Here is an 11,011-nt window from a genome sequence, read left to right on the forward strand (position 1 = left end):
GTGACTTGAGCAGTGAGGTTCTTACCCACGAAAGCTTATGCTCCCAATACTTCTGTTAGTCTTAAAGGTGCCACAGGACCCTCTGTTGCTTTTTACAGATTCAGACGAACACGGCTACCCCTCTGATACAAAAAAATTAAATGTCATTGACCAGATGGTGGCAAGGGAAAGCTACATCTACAAGTATGTAAAGGGTCTAAATGCCCCCCATAATGGAGATGGATTTAGGGTTTGGTTTAGGCAAGTAGCCTGGGATGTAATTAGGAGTAATGAGATGTGAAACTAAACAAAAGAATGTTTAGGTTGAATGCGGGGATGGGGAAGACGTACTAACTATTCAAGTGTAAAACAGTCTTGTAAGGGAAATGGTGGAAGCCCCATCATTTGAGCCACTTAAAATGGACAGGATAGAAGCAGAGAATTTACAGTGTACAGAAGAAGCCCTCAGTGGCGGGGGGGGGGGGGAGGGGGAGGGAGGAGAGAAAATGGCAACGCTGTAGGTGGTCTCATCTCAAATTCCTGTGATTCTGTGTAGTACTTTTTCCTCAGTTAAAAGTGTCATGTTGCTGTTCTGTAATAATGACATTTGATTTGTTTCTCAGTAGCTTCTGATTTTTCTGATTCTTCTTGTCCTTGGCACAGTGGCCGGCTGGCTTCTTTCTCCCCTGGAGTTCTGACAGTGTCGGCTGTTGAAAAAGTGAGTTATGTTAACAGCAGAGCAAGGGTGGTTGACTTTGGCATGGGGGTGGGGCAATGCATTCTGGGAGGCTGGGTTTCTGAACAAGCCAAAGCAAAGGTTAGATGCATCTTTGAGACTCATTAAAACAATTAGAAGGATTTGGTGGGGAAGGAAAAGACTCTATTAGCCAACTGGGGAATTCCATACTGGAGATGGAGGAAGCCACTGCCATGTACTGTATGGTTCTACATCTCAGCCAATAGCAGATGCAATCAAAAGCTGTTCTTTCTCCTGAGACATAGATATCAGCTTCCACTCCCATTGAGTTTCTCTGCATGGTGGGAGCCTGTGCTTATAAACAGAGATGGATGATTAGCTGCAAAAATATTCCATAAATATTGCTATGAATTTTTTTTAACGAACTCACCCTGTCATAGATGCATGACTTTTGGTTTTGCTTTCCACAGTTCTTCCTGGAACTGCCTTTTTATTGTTAGCATTTGCAGTAACAATAGTGTATTTCAAGTGTACGTACTCATGGGAAAATAACTTAAACTTGCTTTCTGTATGTATTTGCAGCAGAGATTCCATCATGAGTGCTAGACTCATCTAGTCCGGGAACAAGAACAATATTGTGAGGCCAATCTCCACTCCACAGCACAGCTTCAAGAGTAAGCCACAGAGCAAACCAAATTAATTACAAAATAGAGCTCAATAAATTCAAGGAAATCTCCACGTATTCTCAGACATTTCCTTGAACATAAGGTGAAATTGGTTGAATAAATTGTTACAAAGGCTCTCACTCAGATCTAGTTGGAACAAAGAGGGGTGAGCCACATAGTTGATAGAATGTGTATCTAGCTTATGTGTTTTTACCTTCTTTTGTTTGCCGTTTAGTTTAGTGAAATTCTCTTTTGATCATCTTGTGTTGCTTGGTTAGTTGGGAGGAGATGATTCTAATCTAGAATAATAGACGGTGCTGGTCTCCTAGTAACCACCAACTGCCCTATCGCTTTCTAAAATGCTGCATCCTGTATAGCTTGACTGTTTGTTTTTGATGCTCTGAAAATTAAAATTTTTCAGAAATAGCTCCAAGTGAACAACTTTTGTGTATTTTTTTTTCTCTTACAGTGGGAGGGAAGGGGTTAACAGATGTTTCTTTATTTCTTTTCAGAGGAAGCATGAAACCTTCTGGGGATGTATCTTAGCTTGTTCCCCGTGAGATGAAAGCAATCCTTTAAAAATATCAGATACTATGACTGTTGTTTATTTTTGTTGGTTTGTTTTTTACAACTGAGCTTTCAAGGTATTTTGTGCTCTGGTTTGTGAAGAGTAAAAATTCCTGGTTATTCAACTATAGCAAACTTTTTTTTTTTGATTGATTGATGTACTCTGGCTGGCTTCTCTGTGTTACTCAGTGTGTAAATGTTCAGATGCGTATAACAGAGCCTTGCTGACTTGCTGTAATAACCAGAAGATCCACTCTGAATTAGCAACTAGGTAAAGAAACATGATTTAAAAACAAAAGCAAAACAGCACCACACTGGGTCACAAAACCTACTTTAACTGTCATTCAGTTTCAATGCATAAGACACTAGTAAATGTACTTGGATAGGATTCTACTGACGTGATAAAGTCTTAGTAATGTGAGACCTTGGCATAGTGTGGGGGTGGGAAGGGACAGAATGGAGAGCTCGCTGGGTCCTCTGTGAGAATGCCAGTCTGCGCATTCTGTGCATCAAAGTGAAGTTTGTGAGGTTCTAATGCAGGGGTGGGCAAACTACGTCACGGGGGCCACATCCGGCCCTTCAGACATTTTAATCCGGCCCTTGAGCTCCAGCCGGGGAGCGGGGTCTGGGGTTGCCCCGCTCCGTGAGTGCCGTGGCCGGGAACCGCGGCCAATGGGAGCTGTAGGGGCAGTGCCTGCGGACAGGGCAGCGTGCAGAGCCACCTGGCCGCACCTCCACGTAGGAGCCAGATGGGGGACATGCCACTACTTCCGTGAGCTGTTTGAGGTAAGCGTCGCCCAGAGCCTGCACCCCTGCGCCCTGACCCCCTCCCCAGCCCTGATCCCCCCCCTCCCACCCTCCGAACCCCTCAGTCCCAGCCCGGAGCACCCTCCTGCACCTCCAGCCCCACCTGAGAGCCCGCATCCCCAGCCAGAGCCCTCCCCCCACACACCAACCTCCTGCCCCAGTCCGAAGCCCCCTCCCACACCCTGAACGCCTCATTTCTGGCCCCACCCCAGATCCCTCACCCCAACCCCCAATTTCATGAGCATTCATGGCCCGCCATGCAATTTACATTCCCAGATTTGGCCCTTGGGCCAAAAAGTTTGCCCATCCCTGTTCTAATATAGAGGGAAAGACAGAGAGATTTGAGGCTACGAATCCCCGTTTAGTAACTCAGAATTCACACATCCACTGCGGAGTATCAACCCCATACAGTGCCTGATTTAAATGCTAAAGGTCACAAGTTCAAGTCCTGCAGGCTAATAAAAATGTATCCAATGCTCAGATCATAGAAAAATTAATGCAGGGGAAGAACCTGAACAGAATAGTATATATGGGCAGTGGGGTGGGGAGAGGGCATGTTAGGAGACTGGATCATGCATTTTGCATTTCTCATTCATAACTGTGAAGATTTTTGTTTTTTAGCCAGGGAAGAGATTCTTTTAAAGACGAGATGGTTCTCAATGAAAACACTTACCCTACCCTCTTAGCACCGGGGAAACTTTCTCCATTTCAAGGACAAGATTTTATTTTTTTAAAATAAATTAAATGATACAGCAAACACATGATCCCCCTCCCTCTCTCACACTCACACACACTCTCTCTCTCTCTCTCTCCTTTTCACCCCCCAACAAATACAGAAGCTACATAGTATATAGGGCTGAGGTGCTATGGGGCTCAGGATGGGTGGAAGAGATCTGCTGGAGGTAGACAAATAAGGAGAGCAGGAAGGATGTGGGGTGCTGACATGACTGAGAATGCAGATGCAAGGGGGAGAGGAGGAGTGATGTGGGTCATGGATTTGATGAAGTGAAATTTGTGAATCCTATATACTGTGTCAGCATTTTTGACTGTGTTGACCAGGGTTTCTTTATCTGTCAATCCATAGGGCTGAGATTCTGTACAAACTCCAGCCATCGGGAGTGGCTAACAGAGTCTGAAAACCCCACAGCAAGGAGAGATGACACTTTGTCTGGAAACTTCTCATCCCCAGACAATCTAATTTCCCTTCTTCATTCCTGCCTAGTCATGGCAGAGGATCCTCCAAATATTTCTACCTCTGAGCTTTTAGCTCTTAGTCTCTGGAGACACCTGCACTCCCAAATACAGATTGTACACGAGACCCTGATAGTCAACTCTAGCTCATACTTCGGTAGAGCTCTAAGTACATGGTTACCCACTGATGTCAAACAGACATCTTTAATACACTAGCACGAATCCCCTTTAATATCCTTATCTCCAGTGAGACCTCTTACTATGGATCCAGGCCACCGTTGGTTTGGTTTTTAAGCCTGTGTCTGTAGACCCCTTGACCCAACGTCCAGGCCTTGGTTTCTTGGCCACGTGAGCTAGGTCCAGGCAAATATTCTTGTGTTGAAAAACCCAAATCCTGATGATGATTTCTGTACTTCGTGTCCAGGCATCTTCTACATAGCCCAGTCTCTAAAAACCACGGCTCTGGGTCAGGGTTAGAAATGCCAGTACCCTGGGTCTAGAATTCCTTTCTTCAATGCTTAGGCTTTTAGAGAGAATCAGTTCTCCTTCCTTTTCTGTCCTGCAGCAGAACTCTGGTTTCTAGAGACCCCTGCACTCTGCTTCAGCTTACAAAACTATTTCCCCGGGACACCCGTCTCTGGGCTATCCCTGAGATGGAACAGGTCTATCATCCAGAGGGGTAATAAGGTACATCACTGTGGTAGTTATAGTCAGGACACACCTTCTGCACTAGCCTGTAGTCTATGCTGTAGAAGGTGATGTAGATGCAAATGACTTTGAAGGGTTTGGAACAGACCCAGGAGACATGACTCTGGGTGTGCTCATAGTAGCAGGTTTTGGAGGGGTCGTAAGTACAGAGTGTGGTTTTCTTGGCACGATCCACTTTCTCATAATCTACCCGGCAGTTGAAGACCTTGGATTCTTTGGCCTCAATAAAGATCTGCTGCTCCAGGTCAAACTCCACTGTCTTGGTGGGAGGGACGAGGCTGACAGAGATAGTGCCCTGCCCGGTGGAGTTGTGCTGGAAGAAGACATTAACGGTACCATTACCATGATCGACGACCTTCCCAGTGATCAAAAGGTTCAGCTTCACTGTCTTGATGTTGGAATAAAAATCACCCCAGCCAAAAATTTTCTTGAACTTGCCTGTGTTTGCCACACGGTCCCTGCGTCCTCTAGAGCGCGAGCCCTGGTCCAGCTCAGACAGGTTGTCCAGGACTTCCCAGAACTCTTGTGAACTAGAGACCAACTCTAGGTGAGTCAAATTCTGCAGTGGGGTTTGAGTTAGTAGGGACTTCGGGGAGAGGTGCTCCCTCTTCTTTTGCAGTTGGGATCTGTCTTGAACTTCATTTTCATCTTGCTCTGCATCCTCCCCTTGTTCTTGTCCAGAGATCACCTGAACAAGATAATTGGAGAGAATAAGAGAGATGTATCTTCTCCCTCCTGCTGTTCTTGTACTATGTCCTCTTTCCACTTACCTCTAGACATGTCATCACAAGTCTTCTCCCCTCTTTCTCCTTCCTCATTCTTGTTTTCCTGCTCCCCTTTCTCTTATATGCTTCTCTTTTCTCTTCTGTCTCTGATCCTCCTTTGAATAACCTCCTTGCTCCATCTACCCTATTGTCTCTCTACACTCATCCTTCCTTTCGGCCCTGAGTAATGGGCTTTCTTCCATGTGAGCCTCTGGGATTTTGTGTGCCCTTTTGTTTTGTTCAGGGTCCCACCTAATCCCTCCAGCTTTCCAAAAATGTCAGCTGAGGTCAATTCCCCGGGATCTCTGCTTAAAGCTGGTGGAGAGGGGCGTAGAAGAGATGGGCAGGGGATTGGGTTAGTGCTCGCTGGATGTAATGGACCAACCACTGTCCTAAGAATGCTGATCTTCTAGCCTTTCCTCAGTTACTGAGATCCCCCCTCCCCCCCCCCCCCACACACACACACCCCCGTGGTTCAGTTGACTATAGCCCCATCATCTGGTCCTTCTGTCTCCCAGCTGCTGAAGCAGTCAGGCAGTGGGCGACAGGGACAGACAGAATCTGGACAAGCCAGGGGGCCAGTGCCTCTTCTCCCCCGTCCCTCCCCACTGCAAGGTCTGGCGAGAGCTCAGCCCTAGGCTCGCTCTCTGCCCCCCCTTCCCCCCGCCGCGGAGCTCTCTCGCTGGTGGGAGGGGAGCTGAGGTTGCAGAAGGGGGGGGGGTAACATCTGCATCTCTCACCTGCCTCCCGGCCAGATGTGGCTCACCTACTACCCCCCCCCCGGGGGGGTCAGGTTGCCGTGGTGATTTCAGCCACACAGCTCCGTGTGTGTCCGCCGGGGGAGGCGGGAGGGCTGGCTGGGACCCTGCGGGCTGTCAGCGCTCACCTGGCGAAGAAGGAAGGGGCGGGGGGGAGCCACCTGGGATCAGCGCCCTGTGCCACCCCCCCTTGCGGGCAGGGGGGACAGCGGGCACGCTCCCACGGGGTGAAAGGTGCCCTCCGCCCCCTTCATCCCACCCTCGGGCTGGGGGAATTGGTCACACGAGTCCTTGAACTCCCCACAATTTAGGGGAGCTGCCTCCTTTCCTTTCCCCACCCCCCCATCAGCCAGACACCCCCCCTCCAATACCAGCTGCACAATCACACAAGTTTGGGGGGGGGGGGGTGTGTGTTGGGGGTTAAGACTTCTTGCCAATGCCTCCTTATACTTTTAAAGAGCCTCTTCCCCCCCGCCCCATTCCCATCCCCTTTCCCCAGCCGCCCCCCGGGAGCTTCCCTCTGCGCCCCCCCCCCCCCCCATCACTCACCAGCAGGGAGATGCTCCCCTTGACCAGGAACAGCAGGCAGCCGCGAGACAGCTGCATTTTCAGCCGGTGCCTCTCCTGCCTCGCGGTGCCTGGAACTGGAGGGGGGCGGGGAGGTGTTGGTCCTCTTATAAGCGGGGCTCCTGGCGCCTACGGCCCCCCCACCCCATGATCTGTCTGGCAACTCCCTTCCAGATCTGGCAGCTCCCTGCCAGGAGCCAGCCGCCGCCCCTTACACCTGCTGCCGCCGCGGGTTCCCTCCATGTGACCATCTCTCCCCTCTGCTTCGTGGCAGACTCTGTGAAACTCTCCTACCTCGCCCCCCCCGGCACTGTTCGCACCCTCCCACCGGCAGGTACCTGCAGCACCTCCAGGCTTAACCCTTCCCTGCCTGCACTGCAGCTGGACACTCCAGAGGGCAGGCTTTGGACACTTTCTCACTGTGGAGAATGCTCCCAAATATGAGTCCAGACCAGCGTCCCCATCAGTGCCTGAAACTTCTGGGGGACCCGAGAAAGGTGAGCTGGAAAAGTCTTTGTCCGCCTGAGCTCCCCGTGGGATTGACATGCTAAGGCTGAACAAAGGAGGATGAATTGTGAAAGGTAAGGAAGTGTCTGAAGTTTGGGGAAAGCAAACCCAGGATAACTGATTATCCTCCAAGCCAGGATAATACCAACAGCCAGGATTATATCTTTACTCAGTACCTGGAGGAACTGGTCTCCCATTGCCCTGCTGCAGTGACTTCCAACCTTTGAGTCCTAGGACCACAAAACAGGAAACAAAGTTTGGGATGCTCCTCTAAACATAAGGCCAGGGAAGGGTAGTCACCTGGCTGGGACCTATTCATGAACCTCTGAATCCAATGATCACTGTTAGAATTGGCTGGGAATTTTTCAACCAAAATGTGTTTCATCTGCCAATGCGGATTCACAGCCATTGATACTGTTAGGCTTGGGAAAAAAAGTCTCAGAGTTGTCCAAATGTTTTGACATTTTCCTAATGACTTTTTGTTGAGAAGTTTAAGCTAATTGCAGTAAAAAGCAGGTTATTTGTTTAGGTTTTTGGTTCATGAAAATTTTTTGAGCTCTGTTTTTCTCTCCCATTCAGGATGGGGGAAAAAAACATTTGAAATCTCACATTTTTGCAGGGCAGGAAAACAGTTCTCTTTGGGAGGGGTAGCTGTGTTGTTTAGAAGCTATTTGGCTCATTCAGGGGAGATTATATTTCCCTTCTGCCCATTCCTATAGAAACAGGGCTTAAATAATAAGAAAACAACCTTCCTCTAAAATCACTGGTTCTTGAATCGTGACTGCTTTATGCAGTCACTCACAGTGTGGATATAAAATGCTCTTATTCTGATTTCTGAGGTGTTTTACACTCCCCTTGCATATGGGTGTAAGCGATTTAGGTGTATGGAAGTGCAGAACAATATAATTGTTCCTTGTCACTAACTATTTCTTGCACAAGAGTGGATAAGGTTGGGGGTGGGGTGGGGAGGGAAGAGATTTGAAAAAATAAGCATGGAATAAATGCAGAGAGATGATCTCCAGGTGTCAAGTATCAGGGGGTAGCCGTGTTAGTCTGTATCTACAAAAACAACAAGGAGTCTGGTGGCACCTTAAAGACTAACAGATTTATTTGGGCATAAGCTTTCGTGAGTAAAAACCTCACTTCTTCGGATGCATAGAGTGAAAGTTACAGATGCAGGCATTATATACAGACACATGGAGAGCAGGGAGTTACTTCACAAGTGGAGAACCAGTGTTGACAGGGCCAATTCAATCAGGGTGGATGTAGTCCACTCCCAATAATAGATGAGGAGGTGTCAATTCCAGGAGAGGAAAAGCTGCTTCTGTAGTGAGCCAGCCACTCCCAGTCCCTATTCAAGCCCAGATTAATGGTGTTGAATTTGCAAATGAATTTTAGTTCTGCTGTTTCTCTTTGAAGTCTGTTTCTGAAGTTTTTTTGTTCAATGATAGTGACTTTTAAATCTGTAATAGAATGACCAGGGAGATTGAAGTGTTCACTTACTGGCTTATGTATGTTACCATTCCTGATGTCTGATTTGTGTCCATTTATTCTTTTGCGGAGGGACTGTCCCGTTTGGCCAATGTACATGGCAGAGGTGAATAGTCCAGGAATGGAACCTGTATACTTCTAAGAGACTTGAGAAGCAGTGCGGTCCAGTGCCTTGGCCATTGGGTTGGGAGTCTGGAGATCTGTTCCCAGCTGTGTCACTGACTTATTGTGTGACCTTGAGGGAGTCACTTCCCCCTCTGTTTTCCCTGCCACCCTTTGGGTGTCTTGTCTATTTATAAACTCCTCAGGACGGGGTGTCTCTCTTTTATGTGTATGTACAGCGCCCCTAGTGCAATGAGACCTTGATTTCAGGCACCACCATAATACTACCACTAGTGAATATATTGCCCACGAAAGCCCTGGTCCGTACTATTGAAAATCAATGAGAGCTTTGCCATGGTCTTCAATGTGCATAGGATCAGGTCCAAAGTAGGCATCAATTCAACTTGGCATTTAGCTTGTCAATTGTTCATAAAATACGAATTGCTATAAGATTAGCTAGTAGACCTTAATTTATCATATCTTACAATGTCCAGAGACCTTGAAAGAACAGTAGTTAACTTTGTGGTGTTTTTGTTTAGTTGACTTGGCCACTGGAGAAACCTTTGAAGTTCACAAGACTTTATTTATTTTGAATTTCAGCTGTAAGCCCTGCTGATCACGGACTGGCTTGGAAAACACCACATGAAATCAGCGTAGTGAATAACCTACCCCAATGCACAATCATAACTTTGACCCCTCCCCTTCCCATTTTTTGTAGTAATTTCCCCCACCCCCTTCTCTATAACATTTAAATGGCCAATGCTTGATAATTTTAGCTCTGGCCTGATCTCCTCTCCCTCCTGTGTCTGAAATTCACAAGAGGCAAGGAACTGAAGAAACGTAACTTAATTCCCCCAAAGCCACTTTATTCGTATTTATATTATCCCAAAATTAAACAGCCACCCCAGGCTCTGACGCTCTTTAAAAATATAGAACGTCACCAGTAAAATAAACAGCCCCCACCGATTGCTTCCAGCCACAGCTAAGAGAGGAAAAGGAACAGTGGTTTAAATCAGTTGATCTAGCTTGCACCATTATGCTCATTTCACAGATGAGGAAACTGAGGCACAGAGAGGGGGGGGAAATGACTTGCCCAAGGTTACTGCAGCAGAGCAGTGGCAGAGCCAAGAATAAAACTCAGATCTCCTGAGTCCCAGTCTAGTGCTTTAACTACTAAGCCACAGTGTCTCCCACAACAATCCCACCAGAGTTGCCTCTCGCTCCCTCTGCATCCTCACTAATCTCCCTCCACCTTGCAGCACATCCTGAAGGTTAACAAACTATGGCTCAAGGAAAGCGAATTCCAAAGGCAGGGGGTACTCATGGAAAATGCCCTGCCAGCAGCCCCATCTTTATACCAATGGGGCCCCAGCTTAGGCGACACAGGCAGAAAGGCGGTCTCTCCAAAGGTAGGTCTCAGGCCCTTTGGGGCCAAGGGAGATCAAAAAGGACAAAGATCTGGCATAATTTTTAGCAGATGCGGAGTTAGTCATGCATTCAGGGTGCTCTTTCTGCTGCTTACGTGGGGGTATATAACCTGGTGGCTTTTTAAACCTTAAATGAAGGTGAATAAATAAGGGACATTTTAATCTCACCTTGATGCCTGGGGATTGAGTCATCCTGTCGTTGATGTTTAGTTATGGTGACAACTTGTCATGGAAGCTTAATACCCTGTGTTATGGTTTTGGTGCTGAGTTTACAGACAGCATTGAGATTTTCTTTTGGAGGAAGGAGATGGGCGAGAGCGCCCTTTAAACTGAAAAGGGAGAGAGGAACTGTGTTGGATGATCCTAGCAGATATAACCAGGAGCAATGGGACCCAACCAAGGATGAATCCTGGGGAAAATTTTCCTAGCAAAAATTAAACAGTTGAATACTCATCCAAGCGAAATGGTGGAAGTGTGACATTTAAAACCTCATTGGACAATGATCCTGTCCTCGTCCCTGTCCTCATGGCTTGCACATCTCTAACCACTATGATTCACGTGGAGAATTGCTGCTCTTTCCTTGGTGGGGTTCTGTGGAGAGGGGAGGTGGAGGACTTTGAGAGTGTCCCCTGGTACGCAGGAAGAGCTGGTGCAATGTTACATCACGAATCATTTCACCCATTGTGTTTGCAGAGTTGCAGCGTGGAGGCCTTTAGCTTTTCAGAAAGCGCTGGTTGAGCAAGGCTTGAGACCAGTTTGTCTAATCCAGATCTGCAGAGCC

The 11,011-nt window shown here is 47.6% G+C and overlaps 1 protein-coding gene and 1 long non-coding RNA gene across 2 annotated transcripts; one reads left to right on the forward strand and one right to left on the reverse strand.

Moving 5' to 3' along the window:
* The first annotated feature begins 512 nt into the window (after window positions 1-512).
* On the forward strand, window positions 513-1,971 carry LOC128829028 (uncharacterized). Its single transcript, XR_008443274.1, has 3 exons — window positions 513-697; window positions 1,259-1,350; window positions 1,854-1,971. It is a non-coding gene; the product is annotated as an uncharacterized LOC128829028 (long non-coding RNA).
* Window positions 1,972-3,445: 1,474 nt separating this feature from the next.
* Window positions 3,446-6,898, reverse strand: NXPH3 (neurexophilin 3). Its single transcript, XM_054014520.1, has 2 exons — window positions 6,686-6,898; window positions 3,446-5,302 (listed from the first exon to the last, which is right to left on the reverse strand). Exons 1-2 carry the CDS (start codon window positions 6,740-6,742, stop codon window positions 4,574-4,576), a joined length of 786 nt encoding a protein of 261 aa, XP_053870495.1. The 5' UTR covers window positions 6,743-6,898; the 3' UTR covers window positions 3,446-4,573.
* Window positions 6,899-11,011: the final 4,113 nt, after the last annotated feature.

The sequence above is a fragment of the Malaclemys terrapin genome, chromosome 25 (genome assembly GCF_027887155.1).
Source record: "Malaclemys terrapin pileata isolate rMalTer1 chromosome 25, rMalTer1.hap1, whole genome shotgun sequence".
Lineage (NCBI taxonomy): Eukaryota > Metazoa > Chordata > Testudines > Emydidae > Malaclemys > Malaclemys terrapin.